Source organism: Megascapheus bottae, chromosome 17 (genome assembly GCF_031878675.1).
Source record: "Megascapheus bottae isolate mThoBot1 chromosome 17, mThoBot2.hap1, whole genome shotgun sequence".
Classification (NCBI taxonomy): domain Eukaryota; kingdom Metazoa; phylum Chordata; class Mammalia; order Rodentia; family Geomyidae; genus Megascapheus; species Megascapheus bottae.
The window spans coordinates 35,699,308-35,719,453 of record NC_143525.1 but is presented as its reverse complement, the minus strand read 5'-3'; the positions used below and the strand labels follow the sequence as shown (position 1 = coordinate 35,719,453).

The following is a 20,146-nucleotide window of genomic DNA, read 5'->3' as shown; positions in this document are numbered from 1 at the left end:
CGGCTGGCGCCTGAGTTCAGGTCCACGTGTGTCCCCATAGGGTCGCAGTTCAGGTAGGCGCGGGTGGGGGGCGCACGCCTGCCTCTCCATCGCTGACCACAGGACCTTGCCTGTGGGAGGAGAGGGGCCCGGCACCTGCTCCGTGTTTAGGTGGCTGGGGAGAGTTGGGAGGCCTCGGGCGCTCTCCACCCCATCCCCACCCCAACTCCTGTGCCAGAAATTTAGATAGAAACTGACGTCTGGGGAGTTCATTCCCCTGGGCAAAGGGAAGGGAAGACCACCAGGTGACATCTGACTGGAGAAGGGCTGGAGAGTAACCCAACACCTTTTCCTGAGATGTTTAGAAAATCCCCGAGTCTGCTCCTCCAGGGAGTGGAATAGAATAGAAAGGGGAGGCGGGCTCTGTTCCCTTTTCAGGGTACAAGGGACCGCCACTTGCTTCCCCTCCCCTCCACCTGTGTCCCCCCCCCCAGGCTTTGGAGACTTTCTTATCCCATCCCTCCTGCTCCCCAAGCTGATGCCTCCTCATCTTCAGCCACAGGAGGGACCCCCAGAAGGGGGACACAGTGTGTAGGAGTCTCCCTGACCTGAGAGTAGACTGTCTCCCCATCTCCCCCACTCTATCTACAAATCTGAAACGTTCCAAGACCTCCCCCCTCCTTCCTTTCTCTGGCCCCCAGGACTCCCTGGCTTAGAAGTACTGGGTACTCGAGCTGTCCTAAGCTGAGCGGTGTGTTTGGGAGGAAATTGGGCTGGAAGAGCAGACTGAGTATGAAGTTCCCAGGATCCTGGGCCCTGGAGCGCTTAGGAGAGGGTGGGGGGTGGGGTGGATACCCTGCATGCCAGCAGGTAGCAGGGTAACATTCAGTCTTCGCCTACAGCAGAGGAAGAAAGTATGGAGAGAGGGGAGGTGTTGAAACCCACCTTCCCTCAGCATCACCTTAGAGGCCTGTATTCTGAGTTTCCATCAATGATTCTGCAAGGAGAGAGGTAGGCAGGGAGTCCTTCTGAGATGGCTTTTGGGGGAGGGGGAGGGGGACTCTCCCCTGATCAGGAGAGACAGTACCTGTCTTTTGGGGGTACCAGGAGAGAACGAGGCCTCTTGGAGCACCCAGACAGCAAGGGGTGAAGATAGAGAGGGCAGGGTGTTGAGGGAGTGACCTTACTCAGCACTGTGGTGTTCCTTCAGCGCCTCTGCCCTCCTTTCCTGCCTTCCAGCTGGACCCTCTGCACCGGGAAGTCCCCCGTAGTGATCACAGTGCCTCTGCTCATCACTTCAACAGGAAGAGTTTGTCCTGTAGCTCCCTACATCTGGTTGCTGCTGCCTGGGTGGCTGTGGTTCAGGCTCAAGCCTCCTGTGCTGGCAGAGCCGGGGCTGTGTGGTTGGGGGACTGGTGAGGCTGATCGAGGGTATGAATCCCCAGTTCCTGAGGCTCCAGGATAGTCAGGCTGGCTGCCATGGACTTGCTTCATGGACCTACTATGTGCCTCCCACTGCAAAGGTGGTATCAATACTTGGACTTGAACTCAAGGCTTTATGCTCTGAAATTCTACCACTTGAGCCACATTTCCATGTCTAGTTTTTTGCTAATTATCTGGAGCTAAAAGTCCTATGGATTTGTCTGCCCCAGGTTGGCTTTGAATATTTTCAGATCTCAGTCTCCTGAATAGTTAGGATTACAAGTATGAGCTCCTGGCATCCTGCTAAGATGATATTCTTCTAGTGTCCTAAAGGTGATGGCTATTTTTCCTATAGCCATTTTTTGGGTGGGTCATGGGGCTTGCACTCTGGGCCTGGGCACTGGGCACTGTCCCTACGCTCTTCAGCTCAAGGCTACTACCCTACCCCTGGGCCTGGGCATTGTCCCTGAGCTCTTCCACTCACCTATCCTGGAGCCACAGCCCCACTGCCCATTTTCTAGTGATTAATTGGAGATGAGTGTCAGGGTCTTTTGTCTTGGGCTGGCTTTGAACCTCGATCCTCAGATCTCAGCCTCCAGAGTGGCTAGGATTACAGGTGTGAGCCACTACACCCGGCTGGTTTTTTTTATGTGTTGTTGTTTTTGTTTTTTCCTGCCGGGTGAGTTGTCTCAGAATTGCCACTGTCACTCCATCTACAAAGGCCCCAACAGATCAGCTCAGCCCAAGCTCCCTCTCCTTGAAGGCAGAGAAACCACAACTGGGATGGGCAGGGACTGGCTCTCAAGATTGACCAGCCAACCAGGCTCCCTTCTTAGAGGCAGGGCTTGGGATCTGCCTAGGAGAGGCAGAAGGTGACTCTTGGCAGACATGGGGGAAAATGCCAGGATGTAATTGGGCTCATTAAGGGTTTGCTGAAGGAGCCCTTCATACTCTGCCAAAGGCTGGGCACAAGTCTGGAACCTTCCTCTCTACCTATCCATTTGAGAGAAACAGTCTGCTCCTGAGGATCTCTTTCCCAGGGTGCTATCAGGACAACCCTCTACTCCAAAGTCCTTTGGTCACCCAATCAGAATGGTAGAGAGTTCTGAGTGCTTCTTCTTTGTCTCCCTTCCCAAGCTGTCCACAGACAGAACACAAGACAAGACCAGCAGGGGTCCTGGCCTTCCCCAGCTCTCCAGCCTTCATGTGAGGCCAGGCTCCCTCCCATGGTCCAAGCCTTCCTTCCTACAGCAGTCTCAGCCCATCTCTCAGGGATGGTAGAAAACAGAGATTTATCCTTTTCTTGTGTAATTACCAGGCAGACAGATGGATCCATGCACCCTTTTTACTTTATTATTATTATTATTATTATTATGTTATCATTTTTTTTTCTAGTCATGGGGCTTGAACCCTGGGCCTGGGTGCTGTCCCTGAGCTCCTCAGCTCAAGGATAGCACTCTGCCACTTGAGCCACATTGCCACTTCGGTTTTCTGGTGGTTAATTGGAGAGAAGAGTCTCATGGACTTTAGTGCCCAGGCTGGCTTTGAACAGCAATCCTCAGATCTCAGCCTCTTGAGTAGTTAGACTTACAGGCATGAGCACCAGTACCTGGGTATGGTTTTAATTTTTTATTTCTCTCTCTCCCTCTTTCCCTCCCTCCCTCCCTCCTTCTTTCCCTCTGTCCTTCTGTCCCTCTCCCCCTTTCCTTTCACCACGCTCTTCTTCCCAGCTGTACCTCTTTCCCTCCAGAGGTGGCAACCCACTGGGTGGCACCAGTTCATGATAGGAGCTGTAGTGCCCTGACCCTCCTCCCAGAATCCCTTCTGTGAATCTTCCCCACCCACCCGCCTTCCCCAGCCAGAAGTTTCAACCAGGGCTTAGCAGGCCTTAAGGAGAAGTGGGAGTGGGCAGTGGTTAAGCGCTCTGAGTCGAACAAGTCTAGGAAGTCAAGGTCCAGTCAGAAAACCTTAGAGTCTGTGGTATAATCGTTGGGGGTAGATCATAGGTTAACCATAGTGCCTATCTAATTGGGTAGTTATGAAGTTGAAAATAGATCTTATGTGTAAGGCACCTAGGGGACAGTGAACCCACAAAAAGAAGTGGCCTAGACAACTGGATGGTGAAGAAGGCAGCAGAGAAGCTTCTAGTATCAGCTTTCTTGTTTTCTTTGAAGCCAGCCCACTGCCCTGTTCAGGGACTCAATTTCTTTCTCACGGAAATCACCAAGCACCTGTGACCACATAAAGGGAGTATGTGCATGAGGACGTGTCACAAGTGTGGGTCATGTTGGAGTGAGTCATGCTTTTACTGAGTAGGGGCCAGGGCAGGGGATGGGTGCGAGCCTGCCTGCGGTCATAGCATAGAGTTAGACCCGTGTGTGCCCTACTGATTGCCCATCTCTCCAGATTTTCTGACTGAGAGCCTTGGCTAGCCAGAGCAGGGTAACTCTTGAGGGGACATTTGGGAAGGTTAGCTCAGGCAGGACATGCCATGGCAGGTCCAGCAGTCTGGCTGGGGGACACCATTAGCCCAGGATCCAGGCAGTCCTCTGAGCCCAGAGGCTGTATATCATAGGGGTTTAATCAGTAGTGTGGCAGATCTTTGTCTGTTCTCTTCAGCCATATCCCTGCCTGCCTGTCATAAATTGTACTGGGATTTTAAAAGATCCCTGTCCCCTTGCTGGCAAACAGGCAACATGCCTTGGTGCAGCCAGGAAAATCTCATCCCTCAAAGGTCTCCACCTGGCTTGGCCTCTGACACCTGCTTCCCCCCTTCTACCCCCCCCTCCCGCCATCATGAGCACCTAGGCCCTCCTCCCTGCTTCCTGCTAAGTGGGGGTGGGAAGGTCTTGCAAGACAGATGAGGACCACCATCTAGAGGTGAAAGATATTAATTATTGGGGGGGTCTCCTCCACTCCCTTCTCACAAAGTGTTAGGAGTGACTTCTTGCATGATCCTGTGCCCTGGCATAGCTCAGCAGCAGCCTAGCTGCCCCTTGAGTGTGGAGTGGACCCCGCCCAGAGGGGATATTGGTTTGCCACCTCTTAGTTTCCTTGTTGATGCTCACTATGCCACCTGGAAGCTACCACTGGTACTGCATGGTGGCTCTACCACTCTGCAGCAGGAATGGGACCACATAAGGATCACAACCTCAGGGTCTAAGATGAGAGTTGTGTTGGCTGAGTTCAGGGCCCAAGTCTTCACACAAGACACCAATGATGCCCTTGCCCCTGGTGACCAAGACAGCAGAGGGTATCTATATCTAGAACCGTGTGGGATAGGAGCTGGGGTGGTGCTGGTGCACTGGCACTATTTGTGAGTGTCACGCTGCTGGGTGACAGGGTTCAGGAAGGTTGGGTTTCTGGCCAGTGGCTGCTGTGTCTCCACTAAGTGTCTGTGCCAGAGTTGTCAGTACCTGCCTCAGGGCAGAGCTCTGGCTTCCCAAACTTGCTTAACACTACCTATCCTGTTGCTGTGTCTCCCCCAGTGTCCACCTTGTCTCTAAGACTCACAGCACTTCTGTGGGCCCCCAGGGTACAGGCATCCTTCCCTGAAATTCCTGTGTGTGTGTGTGTGCGCATGTGTGCGTGTGTGCTGGTACTGGAGCTTAAACTCTGGGTGTAGATGTCCCTGAGCGTTTTTATGCAAAGCTAGCACTCTACCACTTGAGCCATGGCCTTCCTTCTGGCTTTTTAGTGGTTAGTTAGAGATAAGAGTGTCATGAACATTCCTGTCCAGGCTGACTTTGAATCTTGGTCTTCAGATCTCAGCCTCCTGATCAGGATTATAGGTATAAGCCAACAGCAGTGGGCTAAACTTCTTGCATTCAACTGCTGCTCTGTCCACAGCACAACTCAGTTATGCTCCCTTTTGCCATCCTTACAGAAGGTTGCTGAATGCTGGAGGCTTCTCCTGGAACACAGCACACCAGAAATGGTCTTGAACCCCTCCCATTTCCCCCCGCCCCCCGTTTCTCTCTTTCGTTCTCTGTGTGTGTCTTCACAGCTACTCACCCATCGTTTATTTGTTGCCTGTCTCATCCACTCAGGAATGAAGCGGCCACTGAGCCCATCTGCCCCTGCTGAGAAGGAGCCTCCTACATCCGGAGCTTCTGAGTGCTCTCCTCCAACTCCAGAACCACCTAAACCCAAGCGGGAAAGAAAACGGCCCTCGTACACACTGTGTGATGTCTGCAACATCCAGCTGAACTCAGCAGCCCAGGCCCAGGTGCACTGTGGAGGGCGGGCCCACCAGCGGAGGCTGCGGCAGCTCAGCTTGGGCAAGACGCCCTCAGGCCCAGGTCCGTGTGGAGGGTCTCTGCTCCGTCAACTTGGCTTGAGCCCCCCTGAGTCCCTCTGAGTCTGGGACTCTTTTGGGTGGGGATGCCTTTAAAGAGTGAGTTTCAGGGTCTGAGGAATCCCTGAGTTTGGTTTTATATCTAGATAACCCTGCCCTGGGGTCTCTCAGGACTGAGATCTTTAGGCCTCATCTTGAGGTCATTTTAGTTCTGAGGCCTCACCCAGTAGGGTTGTCTTTCTTTTAGGGGGGGAATTGGGACCACTTAAACAGCATTTCTGTAGTCTGGTGCCCCTGGCAGGGAGAGACTTTCAGACAAGGATGTCACCTATGGTGAAATCACACCCTGGTCTCAAAAGGCCAGAGTCAGCAAGGTCCACGCCTTCTCACGAAGGCCTGAGGAGAGGCGCCTCTTCCCTTGTGCGCTGGACTCCTGGCCAGGATTTCTGCTTCTCCCTGGTTGGGGTGACTTGGCAGAGGTTTGGCTGCCAGCACTGAGGGGCAGCTGGCTGCAAGGCAGAGTTCTGGGGGAAATGGGTGAATGAACCCATGAGGGTGATTTAAGCTGACAGGCACATGGGAGCCTTGGGGAAAGTAAAAAGCCAAACTGCAGGCTGACAGGGGACTCAGGTTCACAGCAAGCCTGGTCCTCACTTCCGGTTCCTGAGGATGCCTGCACAGACCACTCAGTGGCTTTACCAAAGGCTAAATCACTTAGCTTAGTGTAGCCTATGGCAAACCCACTGAGCTCAGACACCTAGAGAGCTTTTATTTTCTTCCGGGGATATTCGTGGAACATCCAGTAGCTCCCCTCCACACACAGCATAGTGGGGGAGAAATATCGGCCAGAGCCTGCATCCCCTAGCACCACTGCACCCTAAGATTGGGCCTCATTTTGGGGCTGAGGCAGACAAAGAAAGAGCAGATGGGTGCTGTGGGTACCATGTACTTCCCCTGGGCATGAAACCTCAGAGGAAGGGGGTGGTAAGCCTAAGAATGTGGGTGGTGGGCAGAGGTCACAGTACAAAGGACACGTGTGCATTGACCAAGGGCACCAGCTCCTCTACTCGGGCTCTTGAGGCTGGATGTCAAGGGTGTGATTGAACAAGAGTGTAGCTGATGATTGGATGTTTCTAAAGCATGTGTGTGTGGTGTGGAGGGAATTCAAAAGCCACTCAATCTGCTGAGGGTGTGGCTCAAGTGGTAAAGAACCTCCTGTCTACCAAGGGTAGAGCCCTGAGTTCAGATCCTGGTACCACCAAAAAGAGTTACTCATAGCCAGGCACTATGGCTCATGCCCACAATCCTAGCTACTCAGGAGGCTGAGAACTGAGGATCCCAGTTCAAAGCCAGCCCAGGCACTAAAGACTTATCTCCAGTTAACCACTAGAAAACTGGAAGTGGTGGTAGCCTTGAGCTGAAGAGCTCAGGGACACCACCCAGGCCCAGAGTTCGAGCCCCATGACTGGAAAAAAGAAAGAAAAAGAAAAAAAGAGTCACTCAGTCAGCAAATATTTATTGATAAGCTTCAAAACATCAACTACTTGAGGGACTTATGCCACTTTGAGCCACAGCCCCATTTCCAGCTTTTTGGTAGTTAGTTGGAAATAAGTCTTATGGATTTTTCTGCCCCAGGTTTACTTTGAAGCTTGATCCTCAGATCTCAGCCTCCTGAGTAGCTAGGATTACAAATGTGAGCCACCAACAACAGGCTGAATTCACACTTTTTAAAGGTATCATATCTGTGTGTCAAGAAAGAGCTAGCTAATAACTTCACATTTAGATGTGTTTGACCTAAGATAGTAACAAGCTTCATAGGGTTATTCAAGAAGCCAGAGAGGCTGTGTCTTATGGTCCATACTATAATCCCAGGTCCTTGGGAGACAGAAGAGGGTTTGAAGCCACGCCAGGCAGAGATAGTTTTAGACTCTCTCAAAAACAAAAGAGAATCAAAGGTTCAAGTGTTTGCCATGCATATACAATGCCTGGGGTTCAATCCCCAGTAAAATACACACACACACCCCAAAGGGAGGAGGTGGCATAGATGGCTTTGGCTAGGACAGCTCTGTGGATGGCAGCTCTGCTCAGTGGACAGAAAGAGGGTGCCAGGAAGAAAGCGGGGAGCTGCTGTGCCAGCGATGGGTGGGGTTGACTTGGAAGAATCATTGTTTTAGGGGTCACTAGGAAGAAGAATGCTTGGTACTCCAATCCAGATGGCTCCATCAGGGCTGTTTTAAGTCATCATCCATCTGAGTATCTCTCCATCTGTCACCTCTAGCCCTGTCCCCACACCAGATGTGAGGAGCCCTTCCTGAGGAGTGCTTGGTGCCTGTTCCTGGATAATCAGGCCCACACAAGCTAGGGGTAGGAGAACTTAGACCTGGAACCAGGCCTTTGCACTGTCCATGCTGTAAGAAATGGCCAGTATCAGGGCAGCACAGGGGAAGCAATGGTTGTGTCTAGGGCCAGATCAGAGGAGCCTCAGATTTCTGGCCTCTCTGCAGGGAGCTCCTACTCTCTCCATTGGCCTGGTTGATTCTGGGCCTGTAATGGGCCATGATCCCTAGGCCTGGTGTCTTCTCCCTGTCCTTGATTGTCTGAGACCAGACAATCCCAGCAGCAAGATGCTAGTAAAAACCCCATGGTGGGAGTTGAGTAAGGAAAATTGGGGATATTGGCAGTGGTCTTGAACATGAGTTCTAGTCGGGGCCAGTATGAGGACTAGACCAGCGTGCCCCTTTTCAACAAAGAACTGAAGGCCTTGGGCAAATGCTGACTGGAGCTCCTAGAGAAATGGAAAGACAGACACATGCCTAGTTCAGGGGGGCCAGGTTAAATGTGAGGAGCCCTTAAACACACCTCTTCATTCCTACACACTCATGGTCTGAGGCTCCAGACCACACAAAACAAAATGTCTCAGCCCTGTGGCAGCCAGGACTTGTTCTCCGGGAACTGTCACTTTGATTAGAGGCCAGTGGGGCTAGAGGCTTCCACAGTGACAGGAGTCACAGGCAGAGAGGCAGCGAGGTTGTCTGTGGGAGAGAAGCACAAAGAGGTGTGTGTGGCTCTTCCTTCTCTGGACGGGGATCAGAGACACCCTTCCTTGTCACATCCAGTTCCTGGATTCTTACTCCCAGCCCTGAGTGAGCCTGTAATGTTTGAAGGGGTGCAGTGAGGAGGAACTAGCGGGTACCTCACCCCATAATTTCCTACCTCCTTTCCACATTCCTTTTATTCTTCAGGGATGTATTTTGGGATTGTTGTTGTTGTTGCTGTTGTTGGTTGTGAGGCTTGAACTGTGGGCCTGGGCCAGAGTTCTTCAGCTCAAAGCTATCACCCTATCCCTTGAGCCACAGTGTCACTTCCCATTTTCTAGTGGTTAATTGGAGATAAGAGTCTCATAGACTTTAGTGCCTGGGCTGGCTTTGAACTGCCATCCTCAGATCTCAGCCTCCTGAGTAGCAGGGATTACAGGCGTGAGCCATCACGTCAGGCTGGGCCTTCTTTTAAACTCCATCCCAAGGTGGTGGTGATGGAAATACTCAAAGTAAGGCTGTCCTTACTAACCATCCCACCTCGGGAAACCCCTAGTGCTTATTCAGTGTAGGCAAAGAGGTGAAAGTACTGGCTCTGACTTCTAATAGGTACCTGGCTCAGGTGCTATGACTCCTCTCCCCCACTCACCCTGTGCCAAGCAAGCTTTTCACATTCAGCAGGACAGACCCTCCTAGAGCAGGACACCCCTGGGGTTCTAGCAGGTGAGATATTCAGCCCTCCCTCATTTTGGGACTGCTGGGGCTCAGAGCAGATAACATACCCAAGGCCACACTGCTGGGGTAAAATGCCAGGTATCTCTGACTCTCTCAGGATGTCTATGCCTCCATCTCCCCTATCCCTGGCAGGCCAAGGAGAATAGCATGTACGAAGAGACTGACCTACAGCATTTGGAGAGGGAATGGGGATGGCGTGGCCCAGAGAATAGAGGCTGGTATCATGATGAAACCACAAGTGCTGGAAAGTGGGGGATCCTCAACCAAAAGTGGGGAGCTGCTAGCCATCTCCAGCCTCTTTCTGTAGCTAGAGGTTGGAGCGTGGGGGAGGAGAGCTTCCTAAATCCAAACAGTCTCTCCTTGCCTCTTGGCAGAACTCAGTCAGCCACCTAATTTAGAGCTGACCCAGTCCTCTCTCCCAGCATCCATTGCCAACTTGACACCAAAAGGAGAGGAGGGGACTTTAGAAATGAAATAAATTTTGGCAAACTGAAATGGCCAGAGATACCTTGGGTAGAAAGTACAAGGCAGACAGTGGGGAGGAAGGGAAAGCAGAATGGACCAGACTACAATGGACTTCAGAGGTAGCCAAGTAGTCAGATTGGCGGGATGGGATGTGCTCCCCCCACCACCCCATCTCCTGTACCTACACCTCCCTAGATCCTGCTGGAATGGGCCTTCCATCTCCCTTTTGGCCATAGCTGTACCCTGGGCCCTGGAGATCCAAAGACTGTGAGTTGGGGTCACGCCTGCCTGAGTCACTAGCTTGAGACCCTCCTCCCGCATACTTTCCCACAGGTGGACTAATTTCTGTCTCATTAGAAGTCCCCCCCACAAAACCCTCTAACCTGCCCTCCACCATTCTGTCCCTTCTCAGAGGCATGTCCTCTTCATCCTGAGGTCTTTGGGTACTAACCTCAAAGAAACTGTACCCCCAAAGTTCTTGCATTCTAGCCAGTGCTATCTTCCTTTGTGGGCCGGCGACAGAGGTTTCCCCACACTTCCCTGGAACTCCCAAGACCTCCCCTCCCCCTCTCCCAGGTGTGACCCTGACCATTAGCACATACACCCTCCCCCCTCCAGACCAGACCACCAGGACAGGACAGGCTGTCTGGGTAGAGAATTAGGGGGCTTAGTTCAGATCCCTACTCTTCAAGAAGACAAAGATTCTGTCTCTGTCTGGGTGCATTAATTAACTCTGGGTTTGAGTTTCTGCACACACACACTCAACTCTTTGGCCCCCAGAGCCCCTTCCTAACAAACCTGTTTTCGGAAGCTGCTGCTGCCAGTCCCCCCTCAAACTTGCTTTGTGGCATTTGGGTACTGGCTGCCCTGAGATTACAGGTTATTGTCTGGTGGAGACAGGATGCTGAGGGGGTGGGGGCCAGACAGAGCCTGGAATGCGAGAGAGGATCCAGCTGTGGGTTTGGCTGTCTTCTCTCCTTCTCCCCCCCCCCTTCCCGTGTGCCCAGAGGCACCAGGTGCTCAGGTGAAGACAGAGCCAGCTTTCAGCGAGAGGAAGGGAAGAAAGGGACACTGGAGGAGAGACAGGATGGAGCAGGGATGTTGGAAATTCTAGCAGAGCCCATGTACTCCCTCCTTACTCTTCCTAGCTCCAAGGCGCCAACCTTCACTCCCTTCCTTTCCTTTCGCCTCAGTTTCCCCTTCAACAAAAGCAGGTGAATGTAAGGGGATGTCTGGGGGAGAATGAGGAAGACTGGGTTAGGAGAATGGGGTCTCTTGTAGCAGCATCCCTGAGGCATGAGGGCCAGGAGAACCTTCCAGAAGGCAGAAAAGGGAGAGCAACAACTCTGTCCCTGCCCAAGAGGTCTCTGGGGACAAGGTCAACCCTTTACTCAGCAGCTGTGACACTAGCAGGGCCCCCAGGGGGTGGGAGAGGAGACTTCAGGGGCACCCCCAGTCCCTTTCCCCACCCCAATCATGCTTGGGGAGGGGGAACCAGGGAATAGCCAACCACTTTCTGGCAAGCGGGGGTGGGGTGGAGGAGGAGGGAATGTGTGTGGGGGGGGGCGGCAGGGGCCAGTAATGATGCAGCTTTCCAACCAGGACCAGGAGTCCCTCCCTCCCTCCCTCTGGTCCTTCCCCTCCTGTCCCTCACATCCCCCTTCTTCTGTCACTCTGGCTTATTTGCTCCTGTTCTTCCACTCAGTTCAGTTCCACACAGAAGGGCCGCCCAAGGCTGAGGAATGCTCCTGGGTGAGTGCTGAGATGTCGGGGAGTGTGGATGGGGCTTAGGGACTTGGGGAAGGGGGAGGGGGAGGGGGTCCACACCCCCTTCCCAGCCCTATGCCCTCTGTTGCTGTCCCCAAAAGTTGTCTGCCAGAGGCACCATTGCTGTAGACTCTCTTACCTTTGCGTGGTCTGGAGTTAGGCTGCGAGCCTAACATGGAGGGACCAAGTGGGCAGGAACATCTGGAGGGCTGGGAGGACCTAGGGAAACTACTGGGAGGGGAAGAGCCTGGTGTCCTTGTGTGAAATCTCCTTAAAGGGAAGAGGATCTGTTACCACCTCCCGGAAGGAGACAGGAGTCAGGATCCCAGCGAGTTCTCACTTGAGGGCCAGCCTGGGTACTGGGGCCAACAGCTATCCCCCACCTTCAACTCTCAAGTTATCTGTGGTCTCCCCACTTGTGTCTCCATACGGAGACTTACTTGGTCTTTTAAGGGAGACAGCCATCAGGTGTGGTTGTGGGAAGTCTCTCCTAGGCAAGGGCTTGGCGGCTGTGGGGATGGGACCAGGGTCTCTCATGACTGGTCTTTGGGGGTCTTTCCCTAGCTTGGGGAAGGTCTGGAGGATATGGGAAGAAATTCCTGGCCATAATCAGAATCCTTATCCTGCAGGAGGCAAGCTCTGGATCTTGGTTTATCTTCCCTTCTCCCCTCCCCCTTCCCCATCCTCAGTCTTTGTCTTTCTCTCTTCCCTGGATTCCTATTTTTCTTTGAAGAGTTTTGGTTTTTATCTGTGATTGAAATGGCATTGTTGTTATTTGACCTGTATACATGTGTGTGCCTCTGGGAGGATCCAGCCATCTGCCCTTTGGCTTGGGGGTTAGGGGTGGGGGGATGAAGAGCAGAGAGTGGGAAAGAAATTCTGTGTGTGGCCCAAGGATCTTATAAACTAGATGTGTATGATCGGGCAAGGGAGGGTGTACAGGTGCTTGCACCTGTGTCTTAAGGCCTCTGTCTATAGAGCTTTCTTTGGGAAGGTCTGTACCCCCACATGCCTATTGCTTTGTATTATCTGTAGCTATATCCATAGAAGTCTGTGTGTGTGTCTGTTCCTCCAGATATGTGTATACACATTTGTCTCTGTTGTTCATGCCCATCTGTATACGTGCACACTCACACGTGGCCCTCGGGTATGTGCTCCTCTGTGTGACCACAGCCTCCGTGTGCATGCCCATGACAGCCCGTGTACATTAAGAATCTCACTGTGGGAAGATCTAAGTACATAGGAGTACATGCGTCAGTGTCTATCACTATCTGTCTAGGTGCCTGTGGGCCTCAGGGTGTGTGTGTGTGTGTGTGTGTGTGTGTGTGTGTGTGTGTGTGTGTGTGTGTGTGTGTGTGTGTGTGTGTGTGTGTGTGTGTGTGTGTGTGTGTGTGTGTGTGTGTGTGTGTGTGTGTGTGTGTGTGTGTGTGTGTGTGTGTGTGTGTGTGTGTGTGTGTGTGTGTGTGTGTGTGTGTGTGTGTCTTTTCCAGTTAGGGCACAACTGTAGAATATTGTTTCCTTAGATGCTGTGTTGGATGGCAGCCAGGGTGATGTCATTTCATAAGCCATCTGATCTGTGTGTGCCCCAGTCCCAGCCTCAATCGAAACCTCTCTGCTAAGGAAAGGCAGCCTCTTCTCATCCACTCACTCAGTCTGGTTTTGTTCTCTGCATCACCAGAGCGGAAGGCCCGCCCTGTTGAGGCTGCTGTCCAATGAGCTGCAGGTCAGGCTAGTGATTTCTTACCAGCGTTGGGAGACACTGCTCTAAGACACTTAGTCAAGGAGGAGTTCTGCCGCAAAATGCCATCACAGAAGACCCACTTTCCCACCCCAGTGCTCTTGGGAGTGCAGAATCCTAGGCTGTTGGGGGTATTTTTAGTAAAGGCAGGGGGTCTGATTTTAAACGTATGTAGAGATAAGTGTTCTATCTTTGCTCTAATTACTCCTGGTATTTCTTTTTTTTTTGGCCAGTCATGGGGCTTGAACTCAGGCTAATGCTCTGCCACTTGAGCCACAGCACCACTTCCAGCTTTTTTCTATGTTACGTGGTACCGAGGAATCAAACCCCGGTCTTTGTGCATGCTAGGCAAGCACTCTACCACTAGGCCAAACTCCTGGTATTTCTGAGTTCCTGAGAGTTTGGGGCATTTGTTTCTTCCAGGTAAGAAAACATAAAACAGAATCTTAATCTGGGTATCAGTGGCTGGTGCCTGTAGTCCCAGCTACTCAGGAGGTTAAGATCTGAGGACTGCAGTTCAAAGCTAGGTCAGGCAGGAAAGTTTGTGGGATTCTTGTCTTCAATTAACTACTCAGAAAAAACTGGAAGTGATGTTGTGGTTCAAGTGGTAGAACACCAGCTTTGAGTGCAGAGAGGCTCAGGGACAGCACCCAAGCCCTGTGTTCAAGCCCCAGGACCAGCAAAATAAGAAAGGTATCCTCTGATCTACATTTTGGATAGGAGTTTGCTTATATTTCAGGGGAGCATTTCTGTTAGGAAGGCATGCATCCTGTTAGGCAAATGTGAATTCTTAGGGTGAGAAATGCATCTCTTGGGAAGGAATGCTTGCTTTTCTTTGAAACATACATGGCGCTTCTGCATTTTAAAATACCATGTTTCTGAGTTGCCTTCACTAGACCTGATTTTCCTCATTCCTTCCTAAATGACGTTGGTCCCTCAATCCTAATGGAAGTGGATGAATAAATAGCTTTTGTATTTGCCTGAAGTTCGAGTTTTTTGAATTTCTGGCAACCATTTATCATGCCTCATTTTTCCTAGCCTATCCTGCCTCAGAGGTATGCCTTAGGCAGGATAATGCCAGCCTAGTAAGCCTGGAGACCTGAGCTTAGTACACACACACACAGACACACAGACACACACACACACACACGTATATGCATATACGCATATATACAATGTAATATGTAAAATACATATAAATATATTACATAGATAATTTATTTAAATACTTTGCATTCACTACATATAAAGCCTTCCCAACTTACCCTCATACTTCAGCTCTACAGTCTAAATACAGAGCCTGGCCACTGTTTCTAAACTTTTTCCACACAAACCTAATGCTCTACCACTTCGGCCATAACTATACTTTTAGCTTTTTTTTTTTGCTAGTCTTGGGCTTGAGCTTGGGCTTGGGCTTGGGCATGAACCCTGTCCTTGGACTTTCTCAAGGCTAGAGCTCTACCACTTGACCTGAGCACCACTTCAGCTTTTTTCTATGTACGTGGTACCGAGGAATCGAACCCAGGTCTTTGTGCATGCTAGGCAAGCACTCTACCACTAGGCCAAACTCCTGGCCCAACTTCTAGCTTTTTTGGTGGTTAGTTGGAGATAAGAGTCTTACAGTCTTTTCTGCCTCAGCTGGTTTGGAACACTCAGCCTCTTGAGTAGCAAGAATTGCAGGCTGACCACCAGCATCCAGCCCTTCTGGATATCTTTAACTTCCTGGTGCATGGGCGGAGCTTGGCTCTGCCATGCCCCTGCCTGGAATGCACTTCTCCAGTCAGTTTCCATTTCTTCTGTGGCAGCACCTAGCATACCTGCCGCCCCTGCAGGCCCTCAGCTCACAGCCTGCTCACAGCCACATCCCAGAGGTAGTGGTCCAAAACTCTCGGAGCACTAGGCCGCCCACATGTTTGACAAGTTTGTTTACACCTGAACACTCCTCTAGCAAGAATTCACAAGGGCCAGGAGTTTGGCCTAGTGGTAGAGTGCTTGCCTAGCATGCACGAAGACCTGGTACCACATACAAAGATTCCTCGGCACCACATTCAAAGAAAAAAGGCCAGAATTGGTGCTGTGGCTCAAGTGGTAGACTTCTAGCCTTGAGAAAGCCCAAGGGCAGTGCTCAGGCCCTGATTTCAAGGCCCAGTACTGGCAAAAAAAAAAAAAATCACAGGTCACGCCTCCCCCTCCTCCCCCCGCCCCTGCCGGGACCTCCAGTTTGGGCAATCTGACTTTAGTGGCTCCTGTTGTGTCTAGGGAGGTGGACACAGCCAGGTGAGGCCCTGGGCTGGCTCTGGGGCCTCTTCACCATGTTACCACTAGTGGCTGCTATCACTCAGAGCAGAGGCCAGAGCGTCCACTGCCCACGATAGTGGCTGTCGAGTCTCTGTGAGTGTGTGCAGGAAACCCGGGCAGGTGTGTCTCTCAGTGCTTCTGGGCCAGGATGAGGTCTAGGGGAGGCAGGGGCTGGTAAGCAGAGATTCCTAGGAAATTCCCCACTCTCTCTGTCCAAGCCCCCTGGAAGGATGGGCGAGGGGCACAGGTGGTCCTGAGCTCACCCAGTCCCCACTCTGTTGAGAGGAGGGGTCCCAAGGAAGAGGAGCTCATGGGAGATCCTTATCCTGAGAGTCCATCAACACCAGGTTTGAGGCATACTTGGGGGTGGGTGAAGGAGCTGGCGGGAGGGGAGAGAGTATAGGATCCCACATAGCCCGTTGGGTATGGAGATTTAAAGGACCTGGGATTGCTAGGAAGTGTCAGCCTCTGGCACAATCAGAACCCACAGTGTATTAATACCACTGCCTCCCCTCCCCCCTCCCCCATCTCCATCCCCATCCCCATCCCCCATCCACAGCCTGGTTCCTTCAGGTTGAGATAGGATAAGGTCAATGGATTGTAACCTGTGTTTTTAGAGCAGCTCTGCCCAATAGAACTTTCTGGGATGATGTAAACATCCTCTACCTATATGTTGTTCACAACTAACCACCCACATGTGGGTACTCGCATGATAGCCAGTGCCAGCTGAAGTTTTAAATTATATTCATGTGTGTGTATATATGTGTGCATGCCTGTGTGTGTGCATGTGCTGATACTGGAGCTTGAACTCAGGGCCTCATTCTCTTGCTTAGCTTATTCTCTCAAGTTGGCGCTCTACCACTGGAGATCTAGCTCTACTTCTGGCTGCCTTCACTAGTTCCTTGAAGATAAGAGTCTCACCTACTTTTCTACCCATTCTGGCTTCAAACCACAATCCTCAGGAAATAGGGCTTTTTCTTTGTTGTTACTTTTGTTTTTATCTTGATTGTTCATTTATCTGCCTTTGAGAGAGGAAGGAAGGGCACAGAAATGGAAGGACAAGGGCTGAACAAATGCAGCAGAGGTTCTCACTGGACACTATGTTGAAAATGGACTATGCAACTTCTAGTTGGGGACAGGAGGAAAAAACTGGGAGAGAGCCAAGAAAGGGGTGATATTGTCCAAAAAGAAATGTACTCTTTACATGACTTACATTACTATAGCCCCTCTGTGCTTCTTTATACTAATAAAAATAAATAAAAATAAAAGATCCACAGTCCTTAGATCTTAGCCTCCAGAGTAGCCAGTGAGCCATCAGTATCCAGCAAACACAGCTATTTTAATCACCTAGCTGTTATCAAAAAACTTCTATGGGAGAGTTTGTTCTTTTTTTCTTTTTGTAGGTCATGGGGCTTGATCTCTGCCTGGGCACTGTCCCTAAGATCTTCAGCTCAAGGCTACCACCCTATACTTGAGCCAAGCCCCACTTCCTGTTTTCTAGAGGTTAATTGGAGATAAGAGTCTAAGGTCCTTTTGTGCCTGGGCTGGCTTTGAACCTTGATCCTCAGATCTCAGCCTCCTGAGTAGCTAGGATTACAGGCGTGAGCCACTGTGCCTGGCTAGAGTTTGCTCTTATTCACTCTCCAGAGTCTGTGGTGCGCCTGCTAGATGTCAGGTACTCTAGCTGTCTTTGGAGGGCAGATGCGTAGAAGCTCTGGAGTTTAAACATGAGGCAATTAGTTACCATCCCTGTTCTTAGGGAACATGCATGAGCGAAGATGGACAGAGGGCAGGATGGGCTCTGAAGCAAGAGAACTAGCAGAAATAAATGGAGATTTGGGGAGCTGAATGAAGGAGCCAAACAGGCAGTGAGGAAAAGAACGGGACTTGGGAATAGGCCCAGTAGGGTTACATGTAAACTTTTTCTGGCTGCTGGGTGAGGGACATGTGTGGTTGAAGGATAGGTCAGAGACTGCGGCAGGGGCCTGCTTGAGGCAGTGAGGGCATGAGCTCCACCCAAGCTGGGGAGTGCGGGAGAGGCAGTGCAGTCCAGGATCTCAGTAGGCTTTAGGGATCCGAAGGATGAGCGTTCCAGTTCTGTGTCCCCTGCTTACTACATATGAAGCCATAGCCAAGTTATTCAGTCAGGGAAACTAAGAGGGAATAATCTTTATCTCCTTAGGGAATCACTCTAAAGTACTTCATCCAGAGCGCAGCTCCTCCATGGTCACTGAGTAAGCAGTAGTTACTGCCCCTGGGGCTATTAGGTTTGTGAGTAAAAGGGAAGGCAGGGTGTTTAGCTAGCCGATGGCTAGACGTGGCACCATATATCCTGAATGTTCCACCATTCCATGGTGGGGAGGTAGAGGCAAAACCAGTGTAGCTGTCCTCAGTCTGGAAACCAGTCTTCTGTGCTGTCCTCAGAGCTGGGTTAGGCACTAATGAGTGTGAGGAGGAGTATACCTGTGTAAATGCAGTGTGTGTGTGTCAGAGGGAAACCTCCCCCCCCCCCGCAGCTTCTCTATGTGCTGACCTGGACAGTTGAGCCTTGGGCTGACTTCCTTCCCACACCATCAGTGGCTGTGGGCTATGAAGACCCATTCCCCTTTAGGTCGGGAATTGGGAGGTCAGCACTGGAGTCCTGGCTCAGCCACCCATTACTTTGAACCCTGATGTTTCTCTTTTGCCTCTCAATTTGAGTTCCCTTACAATTTTTTCTCATGAGCCAAGAACACCAGTGGCTCATGCCTTTAATTACAGCTACTCAGGAAGCTGAGATCTGAGGATCGAGGTTTGAAACCAACCAGGCAGACAACCCCATGAGACGACGTCCAATTAACCACTAAAAAGTCAGAAATGGAGGCGCGGCTCAAGTGGTAAAGCACCAGCCTTGAGTGAAAAATCTAAGGAATGGTGTCCAGAATCTGAGTTCCAGCCCCAGTAGTAGCACAAAAATTTCCCCCCTAATACCTAGTTGACAGAGGATGGCAGGATTTTTAGCTCTGAGTTGAGAAATGCTGCAACAGACAAAACTAATCAATCTCTTGTCATGCATGGAAGGAGCTCCTTGGAGGGGGTTGGGACCCCATACATCTCCAACTTTGGTGCTTTGCATGACTTTGCTACTCGCAGAAGCCCTTAGTCCACTGAATTTAGCACACTCCTCAGGCGGGGAAGCAGCTCTAGGCAGCATGAACCCCTTCCACCATCCCCATGATGGACCCTCTAATACCTCTCCCGTGTCTCTTTCATCTCCAGTCTTGACCCCGCAGAGCAGGAATAAACTTCCCAGGCTAAATTAGATGGTCTTCCCATAGCCTGGTGGGCTTCCCCGCTCCTACTTCCCCCCCAGCTTCCACCCTCCATAAAAGGGAGGTGCCTCTGTGGGTGGGAGAGATAGAGGAGCACAGGCATTTGGGTGGGTGTTGGGGGGGTCCCCTGCTCCAAGATCAGGCACGGTGCCCCCAGGAAAGAAGCCAGCTGGCAAGGCCTCCAACTCCAACAAGAAATGCAAATGTCACTTCAATGAGCACTGGAAGAAGGAGGTCCCTTGGCTGGACTTTGACTATGAGCGGAAGCTGATGTTCTGTCTGGAGTGTCACCTGGCCCTGGTACGGAACAAGCATGGCAGAGAGGAGAATGCCTTCACTGTGGGCACGGACAACTTCCAGCGCCATGTCTCGCTCCACCACATCATCTTGGGAGCCCACTGCCAGGTCCTGGAGATCAACCAGGGTCAGCCCAGCTTGGAGGGCCCACCTGAGGAAGGAGGGGCCTACTTCAGTTTGGTGACCATCCCCACCTCCAGGCACGTCAAGGCGGAAGTCGATGCAGCCAAAGTGGCTGTGCTGACAACGGTGTACTGCATGGCTAAAGAGGACGTGCCCAGCGATCGCTGCCTGGCCCTACTGGAACTGCAGAGAGTCAGCCTGTGCCAGGCATTACTGGGCACAGAGCACGGTGATTACTACAGCCCCAAGGGGGTGAGGGACATGTAGATGGGTGGCAGCCAGAGGTGGGGAGGGGCGGGAGGAGGGAAGCACCGAGCCACCTGGGAACAGCTCAAGCATGCTAGGCCCTTGGCCACCAGCCATTCATGCCTTCACCTTTCAGAACCATTATGGAAGGCCTGCTATGTGTTGGGTGCTGGGCAAATGACAGGGGATAAAACAAGGAAGGGACTAGACCTGGCCCTGCCACTGGGCTCACATGAGTGGCTCTTGCTATTTCCCGGGGCATAGGCCATGCGCTGGTCACCTCTAGGCTAGGCCCCCAGTGGGTTTTACTTGTGTTCACTATGTTTTTGAAAAAGTCAAATGAGTTTGCAATTTAAAAAAAAAATTCAGGAGGGGCCGGGAGTTTGGCCTAGTGGTTAAAGTGCTTGCCTAGCATGCATGAAGACCCGGGTTC

At 51.5% G+C, this 20,146-nt stretch overlaps 1 protein-coding gene across 3 annotated transcripts in view; it reads left to right on the top strand.

The window, feature by feature from the left end:
• Positions 1 to 20,146, top strand: part of Znf385c (zinc finger protein 385C) — a 52,870-nt gene that overhangs the window by 19,715 nt on the left and 13,009 nt on the right. For 2 of the 3 annotated variants that reach the window (XM_090350874.1, XM_090350875.1), the window contains exon 2: positions 5,451 to 5,702. In XM_090350874.1, coding sequence (XP_090207000.1) covers positions 5,453 to 5,702 — 250 coding nt within the window. In that variant the 5' untranslated portion in view covers positions 5,451 to 5,452. Of the gene's footprint in view, positions 1 to 5,450; positions 5,703 to 19,196; positions 19,697 to 20,146 lie in introns of those variants that run through there. The other variant, XM_090350873.1, reaches the window with a different exon arrangement.